Here is a 27,482-nt window from a genome sequence, read left to right as displayed (position 1 = left end):
GCCAGCAAGGGCTTTGGCGAAGGTAGCCGGTGGGCGCAAGCCTTCGTTCTCGCCGCCGTCTTCAGGCGCCTCATCCCCCACCACCTCTGCTACAATCTCGGCGAGTCGTAGCGCTGCGCGCGCAGTGTCCGCCTGTTTTCGCCGCTTAGTAGTTCGCGTTGAAGCGAGGGGCGAGGTAGCACAAAGGTCAATTCGCTCACCGCTGCTGCCGCGCTTCGTCACTTCGTGCGAACAAGCAATGCAGAGAAGTCGCGGAGGTGGGGGGGGGGGGAATTGATCACTGCAGATAAGCCACGCGGCAGCCGTCTGCCACTTAGCGCTTCACAAGCACATGAGAGTGGCCTTTTGCACACCTGAACGAAAATTTTTCGCAGCAGAACGTATCATACGACCGCAGTTTGCCGCAATGCTTAACGTTGCTGCCAAATAATCGTATTTTCCGGGAACGTATTAACCGGAACGTATTAACACATTCCTCTATGGGGTTACGTTTATTTTTTGCAATTGCGAACGTATGGGCTGGGTAATTGTATTAGGCGGGAACGTATCAGCGAGGTTCTACTGTATATATATCCCCAGACGTAATAGTTCAGCAGAAACCCGTTAGGTGGAGAGAAGTAATTAAAGGGGTTTTATGGTACGACGAGAAGTGGCGTGAGCGCTGTGATGCTCTTGGCTCTGAAATGGCGTCACGCACAGTGGGCTCGTCAAGAGCTTCCGGATGACTTGAATGTGCCTCCGTTTGTGTTACTACACTACACTAAATGACTTGGGCATCACTGTCCGGCACATTATTTGCTTGTTGTCCTTGGGCGGTGGGCTCCATATTCCTCAGCGTGTGATACAGTAAAAGCTCATTAATTCGATTTCATGGGACCAAAAAAAATGTCCGAATTAACCGAATGTCAAATTATCGAGGGTATCAAGAAAACAATAAACAAATGCTTACTACGTCAACGCGCTCTTATTTACAGTATGAAACAGCAAATTCGGTTTCTATTTTGCACAAACGCAATGCGGAAGCTGCAATTCTCGTCATCTCGTGACTAATTAGAGTTCGCAGCGGCGAGGGTCTCGCGACTTTCTTCACAGCGCGGTTGGGGTGTGCGTCTTCATCTGAGATGCGCTTTTCACTAGCGCGCGCACATCCCGATTATGTTTTCTAAAATGTCACCGGGTCGCCGCCTATCGTGACGTCGATGGTGCTTTTCATCGTCGACAACTTTGCACTGAGTAAAAACTAAACTATTGTTTGCCGCAACCGCAGCCGCTGTCAACGCGATCATGCACGGCGACCTTGTGGTTCTGAAGGTGCGCTGCCGAAGCACGCACCAAGTCAAAACGAAACTACCATTTGCTGCAACTGCGGACGAAACCACAGTCGTTATCGGCGCGATCATGGATGACGACTACTCTGTTATGAAGGCTGTGGGGTCTCACACGTGCTCTTGGGTCAAAGGAACGACAACACAGTAGTGCAAACAGTCAAAAGGGCATTTATTGCACCTTTCATACACTAATGCATGCTAGCCGAATTACTACATATGCAGTTGAACCCGGGTATATCGAACTCGCCAAAAAACGTTTATTAGTTCGATATATGGCATAATTCGATATAGGCCCGCTATAGGATTTGATGACGCAAAGGCGCATACCAATAAGAAAAGTACTTTATTAATATGGTGGCTTACTTGTGTGCCCTACTTTGGAACAAAATAGTCCTGGATTTTCTTCTGTTTCAACGACTGCGCTGCCTGCAACAGCACGCACGCCTCCACGTTGTCCAACGAGTCAGAGAAGCTGAGGCCGCAACCTTCTATATTCACGCAATAGCGCCGGACCAACGCAAGTGCACTAATCACTTCGGTGCTTCATTCCAAGTGCTCCTTGGAATCTTGTACGCGGCGGCGATGTCGGACTTCTTCTCACCGCGCTCGACTCGATTTATGATTTCGAGCTTCGCGGTGAACGGCAAATTCTGCCTCTTTGCACAAGCCATGACGACAGCGCACCAAGAAAGTTCACAGAGCGCCAACAGGCAACACCACCAGCACGGACCACGCTGAATGAGGACTCGAGGAAAAGAGGGAGCAGCAGGCACACAAGCATAAAGAAAGAAAAAAATGGCGCTCACTTGTACCGCCTCCGCGCCTTGGAGAAAGCATGACGGCCTCTGATTGGCTGTAAGCGCTGCGAGCAGGCCAGGATTATTTTTTGCAGGGGGGTGTTCGCCCTTGCACAGCCAGGTCTAAACCACTTTTTCTAGGGTGGCACCGGCAGTTTTCCCCGCCACCGCAAGGGAAAGCCAACTTGCTGGGGCACTTTTGAGGCACATGGAGTTTGATATATCGGTTGTCGTTGCTATTTTCGTTCGATGTAACAGTAACTTTTGCTATATATTCTCAATGTAAATTTACCGTGTTTAGAAATTGTTCGATATACGGGATAATTTGATTTAAACGGGTTCGATATAGTCGGGCTCAACTGTAGAACATTCACATAGGCGCGCGACAAATCAAGGAAGTCCGACTCACCGCGACCGGATAGCGAGCGAATACGTTCGCCCCATGCTATGACACCATCGCCTAGTCGTTCACGTGTACGGTCACGGGAACGGTGGCGTGTTCGAACGATCTGTGTTCGTCCATACCGGTGCCGTGCTCCTAGCCACGCGAGGCGGTCTCACGAAGCGTGGATCAGCGCAGGCATGGGACGTCCGCATCGCTCACCGATCCCAACCCGAAGAGGAACAGCCTTCTCCCTTTTTCGCCCGCGTAACCCCCTGCCGTCAGGTGGCGTTAGCAGTGCAACACTAGCGCCATCTCGTAATACGCTGCAACTCCGCCGCCATAAAGCTACGCGGAAGCCGGATTACAGGGGACGGGAGCCATGCGGGGAAAACAACATCAGGGAACGCATGAGAGTCGCGCATCCGCTCAAGGCACGCGGCCTATGCGCGTACCGAGTCAAAAAGAAACTACTTTTTGCCGCAACTGCTACAAATAAAACCACGGCCGCTATCAATGCGATCACGGATGGCGACTACGCAGTTTTGAAGGCACGTGGCCAAGGCGGTGCTATGCGCACCTGCAAACGCAAGAATAAAAGCTTTAAAGGCTCAAATAGGCTTGAAGAGTTCTGGCGTGTCTGTCATTCCCGTATGATTTCCACTGATGGCTATGGTGATGCGAACTCCGTCGCTTCGTTTCGGTGGACGTTAACGCCATTATAGCTCGTTTGTGTCCAGGGGCGTACCAACTATTTCTCGAGTGGGGGGGGCAAACCGCAGATCTGACTCTCGCTCTCTCTCTCCATATATATATATATATATATATATATATATGTGTGTGTGTGTGTATGTATATTGAATTCCTATTAAAATAAGTGAAAAAGCCTGGAAATGCATCTGTCAGGTATTTTTATTTGTAACAATAGACCTATATCTCAATAACACATGGTGAACCATCGAGGCCCGAAAAATTATTTGAATTCGCCGTTATTTCTTGTCGCTATAAAATCTATATGTGATGCAGGGACAAATGGCTCGAGTGCCCAGAGGTCCCTGATCCAACCCAGTAGCAGCAGCGCAGCTCACAAAAAATGCATATTTGTTGAAGTCAATTTTACTAATTAAAGAATTTTACTTGGTGTTTAAGTCTACAGCATAAATGTATCGCTAGTTAAGGTAATAGTACTGTCGAGGTTATACAGAACAAAGTACAATCAACATAAATTACTATCAATACTAAAAAGAAAAAGACGACAGAGGTGTGCGAACTTGTTGAATTACAACCCGATTTTAAGTGAAGCTGTTTTTTCTTTCGAATAGTTGCACTAAATGTTTCAGTTTCCTGTAATTACATCACATACTTTCAAAAGTTACCCGTATATTAGTGTTCCGTTTCAAACCTTGTCCCAGTGTAATATGCTTTGAAGCACTTCTGGCTGGAAACTTTAAAAAGACAGTAATTCATGAATACACATCTTACTTTGTCACAAAATTTCATTATCCCCAGATATAAACAAGATGCCTTGTTTAGCTCACCGAGGACACCGGAGAAGCAACCTATACGCATCCCGTAGTGGTGCACAGGAACAAATGGGAAAACAATGGTTTAGTAATTATCTGCAACACTTGCATTTAAACCAGGAAAGTCTGATTTTCGCAACGCACTGCGCTTAAAATTCTCCATATTTTCATGGAATTTCAAGTCCATATCTCATGCAATTGGTTTAGGAGTCGGGGAAAGCGGCGGTATAGCACCCTAGCACACGTCAATATTTAAGTTTCTACAAAGGCTTGCAATGAACCTACACAGAAAAAACATTTATCGCTCGTCACTCAGGATATTGTTTCGTACTTCGAATAAATATTAACACCATGTCCCGCATAGTTTACTGAGGATACCGGGATCAACAACTAAATGCCGTGTATAAAGCAAAAAACTGGGGGAAAGCGAGTATTCAGTAGCGGTTTTTCGAGTACGTAAGCAACCACCTCAATTCAAATTTTCGGAACACGTCACAATAAAGTGGTCTTGATTTCTTCAAAATATAAAATATCTGCTCTTCTTGCTCCTGCCGGGAAACAAGTAGTAGGGTAGCTCTTATTCAGAAACGGCCTGAAAATGAAATCGATAAAAGCAGTAGTGACAAAAGCCTTTAGAAAAAATTCAGTTAAGTGTTCTATTGGCACTGAAATGGCTCTGCACGTTCGACCGAGGTCACTTTCACGAACATACAACCTCGCAGACCTTTATGTAATGTCCCGTTCTGGGACCTTTGAGGTATCATGAATAAATGAACTTGCATATAAAACGCTAATCCGTTCTAAACTAGAATATGTCAGTGCTATCTATGACAACCACCAGGTTAATATGATTAATTCCCTTGAATCGGTTCAGAATCATGCTGCCAGGTTCATTCTCTCTGACTACTCCTATAATACAAGTGTCTCAGCCTTAAAATCCCGGTTGTGTCTTCTCTCGTTCACCTCCCGCCTGCAAAAGTGCTTGTCTGTTTTTATTTTTTAGGTTCTTTCATTCGCTGCCCACAGGTAACCAAATCATCATTCCAGCGCATCATTTCTCCCGCCATACGCATCCCAATTCTAGCTGTGTATCTACCACGCGCCCATTCCACCACGCATCAGCGTTATTTTTTTCTGCACTCAGCCCGAGAATGGAACACCCTTCCTACTGAGATCGCCCTCATCACCGACATTTCCCGTTTCAAAACTGATATTGAAGACCATCCTTCAAGTCACGTCTCCTAACCAGTCCCGCCATTTTTCTACGTGCCCACCCCTCATGTAATGTCCCGTTCTGAGACCTTTGAGGTATCATGAATAAATGAATGAATAAATAAATAAATATACGATAAGTCATGATTACACAAAGAAATTCGGCAGTTACACCTGTAAGTGGTTGGATTAAATTTTGATGGTGATAAGATTTATATTTATACTGCAACGCTACGTAGTCTATCTCTGGACGGAGATTCAATAGTTCCAGCATTTGATAATCCAACCATTTCATGCAGTAAGGCACACCCATCGTTGGGCGCCGCTGATTATCCGGACCTCTCCCCTCGCCCGAAGGTTAAATATATCAAGCCGATTGTTTTGTTTTTTCAAGTATGCTTAGGCGGTAATTTGTAACTGCGGGAACTGTCCAGCGCCAGGACTTCTGCGCAATGCAAGCATGAATGGCGAATCTCGCGCGTCGCCCGCTACAGCGCGTCACGAGGAGGCACAATGCTTGCTGCCCAAACCGGGGATCAGTAGTAAAGAAAAGCATTATGAACGTGGTGACTCTATTAAGAAATAAAATTTAGCTTCAGCTGTAGTTTTGTTGGACTTTCTAGTGTGTAGCCGAAAGTGCCCGCTCTCGAAAGTGGGGGGGCAAATGGCATGCATTGCCCCCCCACTTTTGACAGTGGGGGGGCAAGTGCCCCCCCTGCCCCCCGGTAGATACGCCTATGTTTGTGTCGCACATTTGCGGCGCTCGCCGAGCTCCGAGAGTTGTCCGAATTAATCGATGTGAGGCCAAATACGTCCGAATTAACGGGAGTTTCATTGCAATAAATAATGCGTATGCCTGCCAGGACCAAAGGACATGTCTGAATTAACCAATTTTCTGAATTAACGAGCTTTTACTGTATTTGTTATGCGTACTAGTTCAGCTGCTGGCCTTCTTATGTGAGGAGGTGTAATAGGTGCCCTTTTGTGTTTGCATTACTACACCCTGTTATTGTTTCTATTCTTCCACAGCGTGCGTTCCACAGAGGATGGCTCTTTAATTCCGAAGGGGCAACAACATGTGAAGGAAAGGATATTTTCTAGTGTTGCGTGCAGCCACAGCTCTCCCTTAACATGCTGATGTACAGTAAAATCTTGGCAAATTGAAATCGCTTAAACGGAATTGTCGCTTAAACATAACAAGAGCCTTATACGGTGGAACCTCGATAATACGACTTTGAGGGGACCGTGCTAAACCATCGTATAATCGAAAAACGAAGAATGTCGGCATTGACGCTTAGTCTTGCCCCAAAACACAGGTACAGACTGCCTGAATAAGCCTGCGGAGCGAACCTGCACTGCCTCTAAGGAACGTAAAATAAATTATTAAAAAATTAATGCATAATTTCGATTGTAACGCGAGTTTTTTCTTTTCACAATTTTCGTTGCTTGAATGCGACCCTCGCAATACATACGAATAACGGCAAAATTTATTATTTTAATACAAATATTCTAAATCCCCCGATTTTTAGCATTCGGTTGGCAACCTGTAACTTTACATCCCGATCTAATCCATAGACAAGTCAACCAAAGTCAGCACTTGTTTTTGGTTGGAATTGATGCCGTTTTTGCAGTGCTTGTGACTGGTTACAATGCTGCTGTACCCTACGGCCTTTTGTGTTCGACTCTGTTCATTCGCAACGCTATGGCGACGAAGCGCATTCGATATGACTTTTGCTTCGAGAGACGAGCAATTTTGGTGGCCGAGGAGCTAGGAAAGTCTGCCGCGGCTCGGTGTCTCGATGTCGACGATTTGCGGATGGCGGGACAAGCGGCAGGCGCACTTTAAATGCGAGGCCATTCGTCAAAGCTCTGTGCAACAGAAGTGGCCTGGGACTGACCCCGAATGAAATGATTGTGCGCTCTTTTAAGGGATACTTAAATGTCAAACAAGCTGGACGGCACGGAAGATGACAATTGTCAGGCGATCACTTTCGGAGATAGTTTCGCTTTAGCGAGACTCGGCTCATCCTGGCACCCTATAAGTATACTGCCGACACCTCTCTTGGTGCTGATTGAAAGCTTAGGACAGCGCCAGGAACACTTGTCAGGGATGCTTTCAGTGCCGAGTCATGCCAAATTTCGCGAAAGTGATCGCCCGAGAAAACCGCCCAAGGAAAGCTCCGACTCCTCTTCAGACGACCATGATGAGTGAGGATGTTTTCAAATTGCAATTCCTTGAATAAAGGTACCATTTCTTTTTCCATTCATCTCGCGTTTCATTAGCAATTAATTTTCTTTATTTCGCGTGACTGGAAAGTTGCCCCTCGCATTACAATTGCGGTCACATTACATTTGGGTAAATACGGTATTGCACACCCGTTATCAGCCACCTGCAGTGTGCTTACGTGGCAGCCTGGGTCTACTTGGATTTAAGAAACTTTTTTTTCTTTTTCAGATGGTACCAGAAAGTCGTAGGAGGTGGGTCGGCGTAAAATTGCGTCGTATAATCAAGCTTATTAATATGTTATTTCTATGGGGGTTTTGCTGGGACTAAACCAATTCATGATAAATGCAAGTCGTCGCATAACCGGGGGACGTGTAATCGAGGTTCCACTGTAGTTGGTTGGTTTTACGGCAATGCAAAAAAAAAAATGTACACGGAACCACATTTTAACACACAAGTGTTTTATGCCTGGGTCTCCCATCAACTTCTTGTAACAGCTGTGACAGTGGCGTGAATGCGTAAAATATGCTCTCTCGACCGCTACGGCACGCCATCTAGGAGCGGTGAAGGGAAGTACTGCATCATGACACTAACGAGCGCCAACAGTGAGCACTACGGTATTCACAGCGCAGCGGAGGCTCCAGCGCGGTGTAGCATGGTGTAGACTTCCTTCTGAGGTGACGACGCAGTCTCTGCACATGGTTTGTCTTTCGTGTCGGATTAGCCTGTGACGTCTCGTCGCCTGCAGAGTGTAGCTTCAACATGCATCAGCACCTACTGCTTCGCTTGCGATGGCACCAGCTAAGAAAACTGCTGCGCTAAGCGGCTGAGAAAGGTAACGACGTCGACGGGAGAATCGCGCTTTGGTACAGCGAGAGACACACCAGCGTGAAGCAGAACACCTTTGTGCATTCGTGGCACACGCTGCGAACTCTGCCACTTGCATTCCTGAAGCTGAGTGCGTCGCAACTCAACTGGCTCCCCAAGACACTACGCAGCTGGACCAAAGTGCTTGTACCTTCGCCGAAGCGATTCGGCAGCAGGACGCCGCTCGCCAAGAGGAGAACACGCACCAAGCAAACCTGCAACATAGTTGTCGACCCGCAAATCGTGCGCTTTTCGCTGCAGCGAGCCATGAGTTCACGAAGCAAACATGCAACACCTTCTGTGAAGATGTGTTTCACTTTCGTGTTCTACCAAAGGTATCAACCATATCTTTTTTTCAACTCTGGGTAAACGGAACTAAAGAAGTATTACCGAAAACGAAACTGAGCTCTCGGGAGCGTTGCGATATGCAGCACTGTTTGCGCCTTTCCTGCCTTTCATTCTCGTTCCTATTTTCCAGTTCTCCACGTTCTCATCAAGGCGGCTTTTGCTTGTTTTTGTTGGTGCCGTGTTTAGCATAGCTCTACCATGGTCATCGCTTGCTGTGTTTTCATTGTGTTGGAAATGTTGTTGAACTGCGAGTTTGCTTAGCGTTTAACCTGATGGTGGCACAGAAACACCCGTGCAGTGTGGTCTCATTGGAGACTAAGATTAAAATAATCGACGACTTCGATAGTGATTACTTCAATAAAATGGCTATTTGTTTTTTTGCTAACTGACTGTTTTCTTCTTTTTGTAATGATAAGTTGTGCTGCTAGTTCTAGTCAGTGGCTGCATGCACGTGGAAACTGAATAAAGCTTTGTAATCTGAGCTGCTACCCATGTTATCTTTTGTTGGCAATGAAGTGCCTGCCCCTTTCAAAAGAGCATCCCTTGAGGTCAATGTCCCAGTAAGTGGAACTCCTGGTGAATTGAACTTTTTTTCCCTGGTCTCCTGAGATTCTGTTTAAAGATTGCCAATTTTTCTCCTGCCCATTGTTGAGAGAGCTTTGATGATAAAAAATAAACCAAGAGAACCACTGTGGTTGCCTGTGCAAAAACGCAAGCGAGTGGTGAGCCGTGTTGTGTGTGACCTCCTGTGCAGATACGGAGACGATAGCAAGTGGTCAGCTGAGCATCAACCTGCCGCAGAACGCCTTTTCCAGCCCCGAGACCCACTGGCAGCAGCGTCTGGAGGCTGCGCAGAATGTGCTCTTCTGCAGGGAGCTCTTTGCTCAGCTGGCGCGGGAGGCAGTCCAGCTGCAGCCGTCCATCCCCAACCTGGTGGTCGGCAACCAGATAACCACCGCCCTGTTCCCCGGTGTCCAGCTGTGCATCGGTCTCTGCCACCGAACACTACAGGTACAGTAAAACCTTGTTTAGAAGGAATTGGAAAAAAACACAGCGCAAAAAAGACGCGGACACGAGAGAGCGACAAGCACACAGCGCTGCAAAAAAAATTGAAAATTGAAGAATTCTGGTCCCAGCAGGTGTGCATTATTTAACGGGAAAAAACTCTCGTTAATTAGGGCATATTGGCCGCACACAGTTTAATTCAGGTGGATCTTGGAGCTCAGCAAGTGCAGAGCGCCGCAAATGCGTGATGCAAACTAGCAAAAGCGGTGCTAGCATCCAACTGAAACAATGCAGCGGAGTCAACATTGCCGTGGTTATCAGCGGAAATTGCACGTGAATGACAGGAACACTTTGTGCTTAACTGTGCCTTTGTAGCCTTTATTCTTCCATTTACTGCAGTGCATAAGGACTGCGTTAGCCGCGTGCCTTCATAATTGCGTAGTCGCCATCCATGATTGCATGATAGTGACTGCAGTTTCGGCTGCACTGGTTGTGGCAAACAGCAGTATCGTTTTGACTCTGGGCACAGTGTCAATAACACGGCGGAAGCTGTTGAGGATGAAGAGCATTGGCTAAATAGGGATGGACAATCTGTTGACGACCTGCTCACTGGTGAAAAAAATAATCTGGATGTGCACGCGGTAGTGAAAAGCATGTCTTGGATGAAGTCGCGAACACGCTATGAAGGAAGTTCCGAGGTCTTCGCCGCTGCAAGTGCTAATCAGTCACAAGATAGGAGAATTGCAGCTTCCGCATTGCTTCTGTGCAAAATAGAAACAGGATTTGCTGATTCATTCAGTAAATAAAACCATGTCGACGTAGTAAAGCATTTGGTTATTGTTTTATTTATCGGCCCAAGAATCATTAAATTGATAAAGAAGTTGTATTGAGGTTTAAAAATTTATATATTGAACGAGTACCTACAGTTAAGTGCTTAGGTGTACTTTTCGAAAAGCACATCGGTGAGTATCGGTGACTGGGCCGTATCAATCCTGGCAGGCTCGCCAATATTTTGTCACCTTCTACTTGGGAGGCGGAGAGTTGCGTACATGCGCTACTCTCGATGGAGGAGAGACACGACTGGCAGCACAGCAAACAAGGATTTAATATGTACAAGGACGGCAAAAGCACACGGCACACAAAACTACAACCATAATTCACCCAAAAATGTTCACTCGAACTCAAACACCAAATTCATAATAAGTACAAACTACTGGAAAATAATCTATCTCAGTTTCGGAGCCTAGCTCCGTCTTAACGTCTCTAAGTCAGTTCTAGCCCTGACTCTTCAAAGTCTGGCCACCCTGGCCCCGGCCTAACTGCGTCGCAGTATAGAAGTGCGGGTTCTTACAGACCGTTTCGAAGTTCTTGTTGGGTCCGCGTCGTGCGTGTCCGACACGTTGCGGGTTCCGTAAGTGCCAACGCCTCAAACGACACATAGGAATATCCAAAATTACCGACTGGGTGAAATACTGCCGGATGCAAAGCCAAGAAAGCACCACAATCGATGATTTAAGTAAATGGTGTCAAAGTTTAAGACCACAAAAGGATAAAGTCACAAAAGAACTAGCCCGCTCATGTGAGATACCTGAGATAGACCCTCACTTACTGCATCTCTGGGAGGCACGCAGAGGACTCATGAAAAGACTGAAGCAACAAAAACAGAACCGGAAGCTAAAAGTACGCATTGCAGAAATCACCGGCAAAGCGGAAGAGTACGCAATGCAACTAGCTACGTCCAATTGGGAATGCTTCTGTGACTCCCTTAATGACACACTGAGTACCGCAAAAACTTGGTGCATACTGAGAGCAATTATGGAACCAACCAAAACCAAGAACAAGGGCTGTAAAGCGGTGGAACAGCTAATCCATACGTACCCAGGGACGGAACAAGAACTCAAAGAAGAGTTATATAACAAGTGCTTCAGAACAGACCCATCTCCTCCACCCTGCGAGACCAAATATGGGGGGGGACCCCCTCACCCTGAACTCGATGAACCCATCTCCATCGAAGAAGTTAGAGCTGCCATAGCGAAATTTTTAAAATTTATTTATTTTATTTATTTATTTATAGATACTGCGATCTAAAATCAGATTATAGCAGGGTGGGTATACATAGAAATATGCAAGCATGTAAACGCATACAAAATTCATCAAATATGCAGGCATTTTTGCCTGCCGAAATACAGCCTGCCGAAACACAGCGGCAGGCAAAGACCGAATAATTAACCCCATGATTAGAAACCTAAGCGATGAGGCTTTACAGGCATACACTACATTTATAAATGAACATTGGCAACAGGGTACAATTCCAGGGCAGTGGAAGCAGGCTCAAATAGTTTTAATTCCCAAGCCTGGCAAGAAATTGGCAATTAATAACCTTAGACCAATCTCCCTAACTTCCTGTTTGGGGAAATTATTTGAAAGAATAGTCAGCTCTAGATTACAAAACTGCTTAGAGGACAATGAAATCATTCCAGACACTATGTTTGGATTCAGACCCAAGCTCTCAACTCAAGATATCCTCCTACGGTTGAAGGATGAAGTCCTGACAAATATACCAAGATCAAGCGAACACGTCATGGCCATCGACATAAAGGGAGCTTTTGATAACCTAAGCCACCAAGGAATACTCGATAGCCTGGCTGAAACAAATTGCGGAGAGTAGATACACAACTATGTTCGCAGCTTTTTAAACCAACGTACCGCTGAGATTAAATTTGGCGCACTATAAATTAAGACCTTCAAGGCACCCAACAAGGGCACACCCCCGGGCACAGTGATCTTGCCAACGCTATTTAACTTGGCGATGATAGGCCTTGCAAGGAAACTACAAGCCATCCCGAGTATCCAGCACGCCCTATACACAGATGACATTACAGTCGGGTGTGTCACTGGGTCGCTACGTGAATAAGAAGAACGATTACAAGTAGCTGCCTGTGTAATCGAGACATACATGCGAGCGAGAGGGCTGCAATGCGTGTCAGAGAAATCAGAGATTATACGCGTCTCGAGAGGCAAAGGGAATCGTAACATCCCGACGGACCCTGCCCTTAAACTGGAAATCATACTTGCAAATGATGCAGTACCTGAGAAGACCACAATCCGGGTACTACGCATGTGGCTACAATCAAATCACTGCCAACACGGGCTTAACCTCATCAAGACGGCAACACAAGTCGCAAGAATGATAAAGCCGGTAGCCACGAAAAGGACGGGGATGAAGGAATCAGGCACCCTTCGCCTAATAAGAAGTCTGGTGGTTAGCCGCTTCATTTACAGCTTGCCGTATTACCATCTAACAAAAACAGAGAAAGATGCGATCAATTCGTGCTTAAGGAAAGCATACAAGATCGCCCTACAAATTCCGCAATGCGCCTCAACCGAAAAAACTCATGTCTCTCGGGATTCATAATACATTCGAGGAACTGGCAGAAGCTCAACTGATAACTCAAAGAAACAGACTCACACAAACGACCACGGGTAGTAAACGCCTTGGCAGACTCGAGTATCACGAGCTCCTAGAAAAACACGACCAAGCTAAACCCATCCCCACAAGAATCAGAACCAGCACCAAAGTGGCCCCCATACCCAGAAATATGAACCCAACTCTGCATGCAGGCAGAAGAGAAGCCAGAGCTGCATACATTGAGAAAACGCACGGAGACAAACCAAACTCCCGCTTCGTGGACACGGCAAGATACCCAGGCATGCAGAAAAGAGCGGTAGCTGCTGTCACTGGCTACTTAGGCAGAGAAATCACTAGCGCCTCCACTCACAACGCCACTATCGTGGAAGCAGAAGAAATTTCAATAGCCCTTGCTATCGAAGCGACGTAACCAAACCAACAAGAAATAACCATCCTATCAGACTCTCAAGCGGTATGCAGAAACTACCTCAGGGGACGCGTATGCACCGCAGCCTATAGGATTATACGAGATATAAAACCCCGAGCCAGATTTCACCTTTTATGGGTGCCCAGTCATGAGGGAAGCAGGGGAAACGAAGAGGCTGACAGAGTAGCTCATGCGCATGCTGCACACCACGGGTGCTCACAGGACGCCTCTGACGACCTGATCCCGATTGACCAGAACTACTCTGCAATTTTAAACTATCACACAAGAAATAGAATGAAACTACCACCCCCAGATAAGAATCTCAGTAAGGAAGAACAGGTTATATGGAGAAAGCTGCAAACCTATACATATAACAACCTGCACATTCTCCATAAAATTCATCCCGAAAGATATACGGACACATGCCCATGGTGCAGGGCCACACCTACCTTAGACCACATCTCATGGGCATGCACGGCATATACAGAAAAGACAAACACAGAAATTACGGAGCATATACAATGGGAGGCGGCGCAGTCCAGCTCACAGGAAGAGGTCCAAAGGGCCATCATCCGACAAGCAAGACGGCGCACGGAAGCCAGTGGGGCCCTTGCCTAGGGGCTCCACCCATTGAGAATTTTTTTCTTCAATGAAGTTGTTGTACTGCTTCCTCTGCCAGAATAAACTCGCTCCTCTTTGCCCACAGATTGTGTGCTGCCATCGACCAGATCAACGCACTGAGACGAAACCAGCATGCCCATGGCATTGCTAGAAAATGAAAATTACCGTTGATGGTCCTTGGTTGTTTCATTTTTACCAGAAATGCATGCACGAACCCAGCTTGTCTATGGCACGGAAAGTGAACCATGCTCAAAGTGGGGAGACCGTATGTGGACTGCCAGGCAATATGTGAATGCAGGACCGCCAGCCTGCCTTGCCACCCTCGCGCCTGGACCACAAGCACGTGTTGGAGCACTCCCTGCATCAGCTGTTGCGCGAATACCACTATGCATTCCTGCACCAGGGGGCACCCCGACCAGCATCGGGCCCCGTAGGGGTGCCTCGCAAGCGTCACCTGGCGGGGCCACACGCACACGACCGACAACGCCTCCGTGACTCCCTTCACAGGTGGGCACTCTTTGACGACTTCCAGTGCAGTAGACTCCCAAGAATTCAAATTTTTGGTTAATTCGATCCTGTCTTAAGGTCCCAGCCAATGCCGATACATTTCTATGGGCCCAATGTTTCGTGATTTCGATCTTAAGCTTGGCCTTCGACGAATCATTGGAACTTCACCTGTCAGGACACACACACATGACTGCAATGCTGACCTCAATGGTGACCTGTCTTGGCGAAACTTAGGGGACTGTGAATATGTCCGACACACGCCATCCCCTGGCGAAAAGCACCTATACAATGGAATCTCGATGATACGATCACGGCTAATACGAATTTCTGGATGATACGAATTTTTGTGAGGTCCCGGCTGAGCCCCATTACTTTGCAGCGTGCTAGAGAACAGTTGTTACAAATCGATTTTCGACCCGCGTCGGTTGATAGAATAAACGCCGCCCCACCGACGGCCGCGAAAGAGAACAGCGAGTAGTCACGCGCGTTTTCCCTTTCTCTTTTGGTGCGGAGGCGCGGCGTCGGACAGCGCGGAAGCCGCGACTGGGCGCGAAGAGCTTGAAGCGGCGGCGCTTTTGTTGCTTTTGCGCTTTTCTTTTTGTCTCTGCGCTCGCTGCGGCGGCCGCTCTTCCCCACGCGCGGCCGCCGCAGCAAGCGAAGGCTCGTGCGGTGGCACAGGCGTGGCAGCACAGGCGCAAAGTAGAACGCATTTGTTGACAGAGTAAAAGCCCCCCCCCCCCCACTCCCTCTCTCCCTCCCTCCTGCACTACCTTCCCGCTTTGCTCCTTTCGCGTGGGAGATTGCGTCGCCAGTTACCCTTGCGCTCGGTTGCAAGATAAGATACACATTTGGTGACGTAGCACAGCGTCGCCACGCCCCCCTCTCTTACCCCCACGGCCTCTCGTGCCACGGAAGTCGCGTTTTCTCTCCGCTGTGCGTTTGCTCTCCGTGAAGGTGCGCATCCCCTGCGCGCATTTACTGGCACATACGGCGCGCAGCGACGATTTTACCGCCCTTGGATTCATGCTCCACGTCTCATGCTCCTCCTCCGCATCCCCCTCGTTGATCTCCTCTCCCATCAGTGGGCGCACCTTGTTGAGAAGCGTGCTCGCTACCGCCCTTGTCGGCGATATTTTACCGCGGAAGCCGCCTTATAACCGGTATTTCGTCTCACGCGGCTGCACTGTAAGCGGTATGTGTATACATGGAGTTCTATGGGAGGGTAAACGGGAGTCGGAAAAGGCCACAGTGTAGCCAGTTCTTCACTATAAACGGTTATGTTATAAGTGATCTATGCTGTAAATGCTTTTTACGTACATGTGCCTGAGTGAGTTCACCTCAGACTCTTTAATTTAGCTAGTTTTAATTGTGTTTCGATGATACGAATTTCGGCTAATACGAATATTTTTCGTGACCCCATGAGATTCGTATCATCGAGGTTCCACTGTATTTGGATTGCCATTGGAAAATTTTGAGGCAAATACAGTGGCTCACAATGATTGATTACAGTAATTAACAAATCCTAATCCACGCCTCCTTTCTTGCCAATGAAATTAGTTGCAAATTTACCAGCACGGTGCATTCAGATACGAAACCAAAACCAGGTTTGCGGGATTCGCAATGAGCCAGTATAGCCAGCATTATCGTCATTGCCATCAGTAGATGGTGACAAAATCGTTTCTCGTTACAGACGGTTTTTGTGAGAGCACTGCCATTTTTGCGATTACAGTGCCGTCTATCGTCCGGTGCCTTGCTGGTACAGTGTAGACCACTTATAACGTAAGTCGCCGGAGTTGCGAATATCCGCACTATAAGCGGTACCGCACTATAACCAAAGCAACAATTTTCAAGGCCCGCACATGTGCAAGACATGTGCACCGAGCCGCCACGCGTATGCGACAGTCATAGAATGCAGCTAGAATGTTTGCATTCAATGTACAGCCGAATCTCGTTAATTCGAACCAAATCACGTGGTGGCACCTCCGACCGGCATTGCTCCGGCACCGCCATAGAGTAAAAGCTTAGAAAAGACCCCGCAATGTTGCGCGCGAACAAAACAAAAGAAAAAGAAAAAAAATGCGGCGGAAATTTCACCCTCTCTCAAATGGCGAGGTCGCCGATTCTGCATTGCGCCGGAACATGCGTGTACATGCCGACGTCTCAGCCACGCTACCGTAGCCACGCGTAAAAAATTGTAGTGAACCCTTCTTTCTCCTTTATGTTTCCTGTACTTTCTAGTCACTTGTTGACCTTGCACGCTGCGGCTACAGCGCAGAGGGAAGCAGCGGCGCTGTCCCAGGCTGGCCAACGAAGCTGCTCACGCCGGCAAACGCCCACTTCCCGATAACGGCAGAAAATGAAACTGCGAGGAGCTGGCACCGGGCCGGCTGGAGTGGCAGCGCGTGCACGGCAGCGGGCACGCACGGTGACAGTCCAAAGTGAGGGAGCTACGAGGGAGGGCGAGGGGAGCCACCGAAGCGGCGGAGTTGCCGATGTGAAGTCTGCTTCCCTGCCGCCCTCCTCCCTCACATTCCACGGTCTCCGCGTGCGCCCTTCGCCGTGCCGTGCCGGCGCCGCCCGCTCCCTGAAGTTTCGTTGGCCGGCATTGGCAGTTTCGTGGCCCTCGCTCGCTATGCGCGCTGTGATATTTCATGACTCGCACTCAAGATTCTGGTTTCAGTCTCACTGGCTGTTCGTTCGCACCACATGCCTTTCTCCTCCACTTCGTTTCTCTTTCTTCCTCGAGCACTCCTTGGGGCGCCAATTTGAGGGGAGCGTTCGCCGTCTCCGCTGACTTCCGTACTCCCAGACAGCCGCACTGTAACCGGTATTTCCGTTTCCCGCAACTGCACTATAAGCGATACGTGTATACATGGAGTGCTATGGGAAAATTAAAGGGAGTCTGAAAAGACCGCACTATATCCGGTCCTGCACTATAAGCGGTTACATTATAAGTGGTCTATACTGTATGTGGGAGCGCGGTGGAGTGTGCAAAGCTAATGTGCTGTTGATGAGTAGAAAGTTTTCACATTTTCCTGAGAGGTCTCAGCAAGTTTTAACATTTGGGAAACTTCTTAGCGTGTCCTTACTAAGCTTTCAGCTTTAGTATAGCCGCAATATTGAATGGCGACGGGCCTAGAGGCATGGCCGCAGCTCAGCCCGCGATCGAAATAGGAGGCAAGTCAAGTCTGAACATTGTCGCTACGTAACATGCGTGCAACGTGTTGTTATTGTATGTCTGGCCTTGAACTCTATTATTAAGGTATCACTCACGTGACAACATCAGAGGTGTCCCCATGGGGCATGCGGTGGGCTGCAACAGCATACACCCCAATCCAGGTAACTAGCTAAGCTCTGAGAAAACAAATTTTGCTAGCTTGTTGAGCTCCTAAAATTTTTGCAGTACAATTTTGTAAGCGTTGTTTACCTGGGACACGTGCATCAAGCTTTGCAAAATCAATAACTAACATAAATTGACCGGAAAAGCTTCCAACATGGAGTACTCAATAAAAAAGACGTGGTGACAGTGGCTACGAATGCCGCGGTCAACCAGACGCACACGACACTTTGAAAGTATATGTGCGCTCTAAGGTTCGAGTGGGGCGTCTGCAAGGGCACCTCGCTGATTCAAGAGAGCTGAAAGAACGAACCACAACTCTCTGCAGCAGCAACTTTATTTTCTGAAGTTAAACAGCGCATGATGTGTGGCGTCGGCCAGACAGCTTGCTGGCGATATTTGGAAGCATGGGAGATCCCATCTGAACTAGGGGAGGTTGGCACTTGGTATGCGTGGCTTTAGTTACAGAACGAAAAAGAACACACCTTCATTTTCTTCTTCGCCACGTACTGTTTTCATAATACGTCCCCAGACAACTTCAACCAGAAAGTAGGTCACCAAGCATGATAATATTGGAAAACATTTGAACAGAATAACTTTAATGTGCGTGCACGAAGAAATAGTTGACTTCGTCCATTAGCACTAGTTCACCGACTCGAATACACAGCGTTCGTTCATATCCCAGTTTGGTCATAGGTGCCAAGTTCATTGCCCTGCTCTCACTGGAAACAAAGTACACTCTACAAAGCTAATGCCATCAAGTGCTTTCTGTTTATTGTCACGTAGTAGTCATGGTGAAGAAAACAGTCGCAAAACTGTGAATGAAGAAATGGGCATTTTAGTGGGCAAACCTGTACCCACAAAAGCAAGTTGCACTCGAAGCACAACGATAGCAGCGAACACAGTCGGCGATCGTCGAAATCTGATCAGCGGCGAAACACGTCAGCTTTTATATGTGAGTCATCGAAGGTTCCAGAGTAATCCCTCGTGCCCGCGTGTCTTCCAGAAAGTACTAGACAATTCGTGTCGCTCATGCAATCAGATTACATAAGTGTCGGTGACAGCAGACAACGGATAGAAGCATCGATAACGTTCGAGAAACTTCCGATACATGCAGGTGCGCCCTGCGCTGAGTGATACCATTTCAACATTTGTTAACCGGTGAAATGCGGTCACTGCTGAAAGATAAACAAGTACACGTGTCATTATGCTGGCAATCCAAAGCTGACGCTTGTCTGTAACCGCAGGAACGGAAGTTGATGGAGTCGCAGCGGCTGAAGATGCTCTTCACATTCGCTTCCGAAAGTTATTTTTGCAGCCGAACTTATTCATTTGAAGTCATTTGACATTGCAGCAATCACAGACGGAACACATTAGAATCGCACTAATTCGCAATACCACCTCCACTGTTCCAAGTTGCCGCTGGGAGAAATGGCAATCTAGTGTGAGGAGGAGAGCAGTGCAGCGCACTGCTTCAAAGCTGCGTTCCTTCTCACCGATAAAGTGGTCTGTAGTGAGCTAGATAAGGGTAATGGGATCAGGGAGCGGTGGCGCTGAGGCCTCTGGAAGGGACGCCACACGGTGGTGCCACCAAGGCATGGGCTGTAGGAGTGCTGCCAGATGCAGCGGGTACTCTAGTGCTTGCAACGCGAAGTGGCTTCATTGCGTTATTGTGATAAGAATTATATGGACATTCTAGGCACATTTGCAGCGTCACCGTGTTAGGTTCCACAATAAAGTCCCAAGTGCGATACAATTGTGGTCACGCATCCTAGGCCGTAGGTGCAAGGCAAAGTGTGTGAGGGTGAGCCAAGAAGGATGGTGACTTGATCTGGCGTGCGCAAGGGAGGGGGGGGGGGGGGCAGGTTTAGCACACTTCTCTTCTTCTACTGCGGCCACAGCTGTGCGGCTGAGAGCGGCTGCGTACATCCTTTCTTGGAGGTGATCTGGGGTTGGTGCAAAGAGTGCGGTACCCAAGATGGCTTGGTGCGTGCTGTGTTCTGCCACTCCTAGTTCGCATTAAAGCGAGAAGTAGCAGCACTGCTCGCCACTGCTGCTGCTCCATCACGTCGGTGTTCTGACAGCAAGTATCTGTGGTCATCTAGTGAGATGCCTTAATGTTTGCCTGTGCGTGCCTGATTTAGTAAGGCGATGAGGGTAGCTTCATGGGCTTGTTGGTATGGCATCTTCTACTTTGCTATAGCGCAGGCAGAATGACAGGGCGTACCTTTACTGTAGTACAGTTCAAATTGCCCGCCCCGGAGCAGAGACATTGCATTCGCCATCACCAAGTTTTACTGCTGTTCGTGAGTAAAATGGTGCCCGACAGCCGGCACTATGGTTCTTTGTGCAGAACACAAAAACCCGGCCAGAAACCGAGGCAAGACCGAGCCAAAGTGGAAAGGAAAGCACCTGCCGAACAGCAAACACAATCTTCAATGCCCGTCGCAATAAACCTCGTTGATGACCCTAACAACGACGCATTGGCTAGCGATGCTGCACTCAATTTCAGCGATTTAAGCTGCGAAGAGCGGGACATGCTGCTGAGGGCTCGCGATGTTGGTGTGCCATTCTCTGCTACTTGCAGTTTGTGTGTTTCACGAGCTAGCAAAACCAGCGCAGCACTACGTTGTACAGAAACTACTGAAATGCGAAAGCACGGACGGCGCTATGTCAAGTTGAAATTAAACCTCTCGACCGCCTACGTCGTCGTCGAGGGTAATGTAAATGAGCTCTTTTCTCTAAGAATGGAACAGAAGTAAGCAATACACCGCATTTACTCGAATCTAGGCCAACTCCTATTCTAAGCCAACCCCCCCCCCCCCCCACAGTCCGAAGTCAGAAAAAAGAAACGTGCCTCGAATATAGGCCAAACAAAAAGAGTGAGGACAGGGTTCACAAATTGAAAACAGCATTTATTGAATATGAACATGCCGAGCTCATGCTATGTCATCATCGCTGCCAGCCTTGTCGCTATCTTCCGTATCACTGCCATTTTCAAACAGTGCACTATACAGTAAAACCTCGGTGATACGAACCCGGCTGATACGAATTTTGGTGTGATACGAATTCGTAACATTCCCCGGCCAAAATACATTGCTCACAATACGAAAAAAATCGGCTGTTCCGAACGTGTTGCCGCGCCGCTGCGGATCATACGAACGCGTGAGCAACAGCGGCGGCGGCCGAGCCAGCGGGCGACCGGCACAGACAAGCCAGCACTGCGGGATCTGGGCAGGATCCGTAGTCGCCACGCAACCGACTACGTCACGTGGCTGTGCGATCTCTCATTGGTGCCTACGTCGAGCCAACAGGACCACATCACAGCCTAGCCTATGCTTAGCGAGAAAGTAGACGAGGACCGCTGCTGCAACGATGACCGAGGCGCAGCCCCGGCGGTCAAAACGCTCCCTGCACTCGACGTGCTCAGGCGTTCAGTGGTGTGCGAAAAAATTCCCAAGATCAGGTGCGCGCACTCATACGCCTTTCGGAAAGCGATCGTTGACGATTTGGGCAAGAAGAAAATGTCCCGTTGATACGTTTTTTCAAGCGACCGAGAAAAAAAAAAAAAAGAAAAGCCGCAGTTTCGCCCGAAAGGTGAAGCAACGGAAGCGCACCATCAGCAGCAAGCGAATTGACTTTTGCGCAGTCTCTCGCTTCGACGCGAACTAAACGTCGAAGGCACAGCGCATACGAAGCTACTGGCACTAGGCGCACTTTGTCAACATCGCAGATCGTTTTGACGATAAGGTCCGTGTGGGCACGCACTTTGCGCACGTCGCAGATCGATTTCAGGGATACGGCACCCGCACAGGTGCGTCGTATCTGCAACGTGCCGGTCGCTTGTTGCAACACATCGGTCGCTTGTTGCAATGTACAAGCTGGCTGCACCGCTAAATTTACGTGACCGCCACATTCAAACGCAACGTAACATGCAGGTACATTATAGATTGGCGAAGTATCACGGGGATCTCCCGGTAATTTGAACGCGAAAGCATTTGCGATTGTTAATTCAAACATACCACGCACCGACAATGCTCTCAGCAGCACGCCAAATCACGTGGCGGCGCCTCCGACCGGCAAAAGCTTAGGCGAGACCCCTCAACGCCGCGTGGAGAATAAAAATAAAAGACGCCGCACGGAGAAAGAAAAAAAAAACACGGCTTCACGACAAGGTCACCGTTTCTGCGTGGCGCCGGAACACGCGTGTACGTGCCGACGTCTCAGCCAACACTGCGGCTGCAGCGCAGAGGGAAGCAAGGGCGGATGCCCAGTCCGGCCAACGCTCGCTTCCACGGCAGAAAACGAAACTTCACGGAGCGGGCTAAGTTCGCGTCCGGCCGGAGGGAGCGGCGCACGCGCACGGCGACAGTCGAAGGTAAGGGGGCTACGAGGGTGTTGAGAGAGAGGGCGAGGGGAGCCACCGAAGCAACAGTTGCCCAGGCCAAATCCGCTTCACTGCCGCCCAATTCCCTCACCTGCGGCGGTCCCCGCGCAGCCATCGTCGTGACGCCTCTTCCTCTTCACAACCACAATCTCTCTGTCTCGCCGTGCCTTTGCCGCCCGCTCCCTGAAGTTTCGTTTTCTGCCGTTATCGCGAAGCGAGCGTTGGCCGACACGGGCAGTTTCGTGGCCCTCGCTAGATATGTGCTTGCGCGCCGCGATATTTCACGAATCGCACCGTTCGTACATCGTGCTATGGTGCATGTATATTTCAAAAATAAGTCCTTTAAATTCGAACAAATTTTTGGGCCCCTGCGAGTTAGAATTATCGAGATTTGACTATACATGGAAGTCAATGGGATTTAGGTTTGGACCGCGAAAACGCGACGTAGCAGCCGGGAAAATGCAGCAGCGAGAAAGGTATCAATGGGGTTGCACTATTAGAAATCTTTTCCGGTAAAAATAAATTCATTTTTCTTGATATTCGGTATGGTTTGATGATACGAATTTCGGATGATACGAATATTTCACGCGACCCCGCGAGATTCGTATCACCGAGATTTTACTGTATTCAGTTCCATCAAGCGCATTAGAGATGCTGCACTTTTTGAAGGAGCGCACGATCAAAGTTCTTGGGTAAATGGCATCCTCCTTGCGGTGCACGCAAAAAGCAGACAGTTTTAGTTTAGCGTTAGCGTAATAGCGGGGTTACGGGAAATAGCGTTACCGTTCCGCAAATGAACTTTGCAGAAAGAGAGTTTTAGTATAGCGTGATAGCGTAGTTTACGTGCGGGACACTATTCCATTACGCTTTGAATTTCGCATACATAGGGCACCTAAGTCTATGTGTGTGTGCGTCCGGAAAGTGCGAGAGGCAGCGCAATGGAAGCCAGGAGCGCGTTGTATTTGTACTTCACATGTCCGTCGATCTGCAACGAAACAGACAAGCAGTACAAGCTGTCTACCATAGCCTCCGAAATCCTCCCATCTCACAGGTCATATGCCGTCGTCGCGCCTATCTCCCGACTTTATCGACAGGTGGCGCTCACGTCTCGAAGAAAATTTCGTTCGTTAGGCTTAGGCGCGTTCAAAACGAGAAGCGATCTCGAAAACTCTGCTAAATTATCCATAAAAACATATTGTCGATCCTGCCTGAAGGTGCGCAAAAGCTATTTACGCAGTCATTTCCTACCAACGGAGTGAATTATTCAACAGCAACTCCAAATTCAGTTCGAAGCGGGCGGCCGGGACCACCGCCATGTTTTACGTACACTACGTAAACACGCTAACACGGTAACGTTAACTCTGAGAAATAGCTTGCGCACGGTAAACGGTATCGCTCGTTTAGCGTTCTGCGCATGCGCATTTCGATCCCGCTATTCCGGTACGCCCGCTATTCCGGTAACCACGCTAAACTAAAACTGTCTAGCACCTCCAACGATGAACGTTTTTCATATCTATGCCAAAGTCCTGCCCGGTTTAAACGTTTGCCGTTGCCTCTACCACTAGCACAAGTGTTCGTTAGAAAGCGACACTGTAGTGGCGTTGCCTGTTTGGTGCCTTTACGATAACGCCATGCCGCACACTGATTCTACACCATTGCCCCCTCCAACGATGAACATTTTTCATATTGATGCCAAAGTCCTGCCCGGTTTAAACGTTTGCCGTTGCCTCTACCGCTAGCACAACTGTTCGTTAGAAAGCGACACTGTATTGGCGTCGCCTGTTTGGTGCCTTTACGATAACGCCATGCCGCACACTGATTCTACACCATTGCCCCCTCCAACGATGAACATTTTTCATATCGATGCCAAAGTCCTGCCCGGTTTAAACGTTTGCCGTTGCCTCTACCTCTAGCACAACTGTTCGTTAGAAAGCGACACTGTAGTGGCATCGCCTGTTTGGTGCCTTTACGATAACGCCATGCCGCACACTGATTCTACACCATTGCCCTCTCCAACGATGAACATTTTTCATATCGATGCCAAAGTCCTGCCCGGTTTAAACGTTTGCCGTTGCCTCTACCGCTAGCACAACTGTTCGTTAGAAAGCGACACTGTATTGGCGTCGCCTGTTTGGTGCCTTTACGATAACGCCATGCCGCACAGTGATTCTACACCATTGCCCCCTCCAACGATGAACATTTTTCATATCGATGCCAAAGTCCTGCCCGGTTTAAACGTTTGCCGTTGCCTCTACCTCTAGCACAACTGTTCGTTAGAAAGCGACACTGTAGTGGCATCGCCTGTTTGGTGCCTTTACGATAACGCCATGCCGCACACTGATTCTACACCATTGCCCTCTCCAACGATGAACATTTTTCATATCGATGCCAAAGTCCTGCCCGGTTTAAACGTTTGCCGTTGCCTCTACCGCTAGCACAACTGTTCGTTAGAAAGCGACACTGTATTGGCGTCGCCTGTTTGGTGCCTTTACGATAACGCCATGCCGCACACTGATTCTACACCATTGCCCCCTCCAACGATGAACATTTTTCATATCGATGCCAAAGTCCTGCCCGGTTTAAACGTTTGCCGTTGCCTCTACCTCTAGCACAACTGTTCGTTAGAAAGCGACACTGTAGTGGCATCGCCTGTTTGGTGCCTTTACGATAACGCCATGCCGCACACTGATTCTACACCATTGCCCTCTCCAACGATGAACATTTTTCATATCGATGCCAAAGTCCTGCCCGGTTTAAACGTTTGCCGTTGCCTCTACCGCTAGCACAACTGTTCGTTAGAAAGCGACACTGTATTGGCGTCGCCTGTTTGGTGCCTTTACGATAACGCCATGCCGCACAGTGATTCTACACCATTGCCCCCTCCAACGATGAACATTTTTCATATCGATGCCAAAGTCCTGCCCGGTTTAAACGTTTGCCGTTGCCTCTACCGCTAGCACAACTGTTCGTTAGAAAGCGACACTGTATTGGCGTCGCCTGTTTGGTGCCTTTACGATAACGCCATGCCGCACACTGATTCTACACCAAAAGCACCTCCAACGATGAATGTTTTTCATATCGATGCCAAAGTCCTGCCCGGTTTAAATGTTTGCCGTTGCCTCTACCGCTAGCACAACTGTTCATTAGAAAGCGACACTGTAGTGGCGTTGCCTGTTTGGTGCCTTTACGATAACGCCATGCCGCACACTGATTCAACACCAAGAGCACCTCCAACGATGAACGTTTTTCATATCGATGCCAAAGTCCTGCCCGGTTTAAACGTTTGCCGTTGCCTCTACGGCTAGCACAACTGTTCGTTAGAAAGCGACACTGTAGTGGCGTTGCCTGTTTGGTGCCTTTACGATAACTCCATGCCGCACGCTGATTCTACACCATTGCCCCCTCCAACGATGAACATTTTTCATATCGATGCCAAAGTCCTGCCCGGTTTAAACGTTTGCCGTTGCCTCTACGGCTAGCACAACTGTTTGTTAGAAAGCGACACTGTAGTGGTGTTGCCTGTTTGGTGCCTTTACGATAACGGCATGCCGCACGCTGATTCTACACCATTGCCCCCTCCAACAATGAACATTTTTCATATCGATGCCAAAGTCCTGCCCGGTTTAAACGTTTGCCGTTGCCTCTACGGCTAGCACAACTGGTCGTTAGAAAGCGACACTGTAGTGGCGTCGCCTGTCTGGTGCCTTTACGATAACGCCATGCCGCACGCTGATTCTACACCATTGCCCCCTCCAACGAGGAACGTTTTTGTTATTGATGCCGACGTCCCGTCCGGCTTGAACGTTTGACGATGCCTCTACGGCTAGCACAACTGTTTGTTAGAAAGCGACACTGTAGTGGCGTTGCCTGTTTGGTGCCTTTACGATAACGCCATGCCGCACACTGATTCAACACCAAAAGCACCTCCAACGATGAATGTTTTTCATATCGATGCCAAAGTCCTGCCCGGTTTAAACGTTTGCCGTTGCCTCTACCGCTAGCACAACTGTTCGTTAGAAAGCGACACTGTAGTGGCGTTGCCTGTTTGGTGCCTTTACGATAACGCCATGCCGCACACTGATTCAACACCAAGAGCACCTCCAACGATGAACGTTTTTCATATCGATGCCAAAGTCCTGCCCGGTTTAAACGTTTGCCGTTGCCTCTACGGCTAGCACAACTGTTCGTTAGAAAGCGACACTAGTGGCGTTGCCTGTTTGGTGCCTTTACGATAACGCCATGCCGCACACTGATTCAACACCAAGAGCACCTCCAACGATGAACGTTTTTCATATCGATGCCAAAGTCCTGCCCGGTTTAAACGTTTGCCGTTGCCTCCACGGCTAGCACAACTGTTCGTTAGAAAGCGACACTGTAGTGGCGTTGCCTGTTTGGTGCCTTTACGATAACTCCATGCCGCACGCTGATTCTATACCATTGCCCCCTCCAACGATGAACATTTTTCATATCGATGCCAAAGTCCTGCCCGGTTTAAACGTTTGCCGTTGCCTCTACGGCTAGCACAACTGTTTGTTAGAAAGCGACACTGTAGTGGTGTTGCCTGTTTGGTGCCTTTACGAAAACGGCATGCCGCACGCTGATTCTACACCATTGCCCCCTCCAACGATGAACATTTTTCATATCGATGCCAAAGTCCTGCCCGGTTTAAACGTTTGCCGTTGCCTCTACGGCTAGCACAACTGGTCGTTAGAAAGCGACACTGTAGTGGCGTCGCCTGTCTGGTGCCTTTACGATAACGCCATGCCGCACGCTGATTCTACACCATTGCCCCCTCCAACGAGGAACGTTTTTGTTATTGATGCCGACGTCCCGTCCGGCTTGAACGTTTGACGATGCCTCTACGGCTAGCACAACTGTTTGTTAGAAAGTGGCACTATAGGGGTATCGCCTGTTTGGTGCCATTACAATAATGCCACGCTGCGCGCTGGTGCTACACCATACCGATATGACACTGGTCGAAATGGCGACATCGCTCGTGTACTTCAGTTGGCTGCTGACGTGGCTAGTAGCGGCTGCGATACGAACTTTTCTAGATGGCACTAACTATGCACCATATTTATCAGTTTCAGTTAAAAACTGCCGCGTTT

General features: G+C 48.6%; 1 protein-coding gene across 4 annotated transcripts in view; it reads left to right on the top strand.

Moving 5' to 3' along the window:
* Nucleotides 1–27,482, top strand: part of LOC119458722 (mediator of RNA polymerase II transcription subunit 17) — a 201,956-nt gene that overhangs the window by 87,694 nt on the left and 86,780 nt on the right. For all 4 annotated transcript variants that reach the window (XM_037720581.2, XM_037720580.2, XM_049671394.1 and 1 more), the window contains exons 7-8: nt 9,436–9,692; nt 14,442–14,650. In XM_037720581.2, the coding sequence (XP_037576509.1) occupies nt 9,436–9,692; nt 14,442–14,650 (466 nt within the window). The remainder of the gene's footprint in view (nt 1–9,435; nt 9,693–14,441; nt 14,651–27,482) is intronic.

Source organism: Dermacentor silvarum, chromosome 7, assembly GCF_013339745.2.
Source record: "Dermacentor silvarum isolate Dsil-2018 chromosome 7, BIME_Dsil_1.4, whole genome shotgun sequence".
Classification (NCBI taxonomy): domain Eukaryota; kingdom Metazoa; phylum Arthropoda; class Arachnida; order Ixodida; family Ixodidae; genus Dermacentor; species Dermacentor silvarum.
Note: the sequence above shows the minus strand (reverse complement) of the source record. Positions and strands in the feature narration are given on the sequence as shown.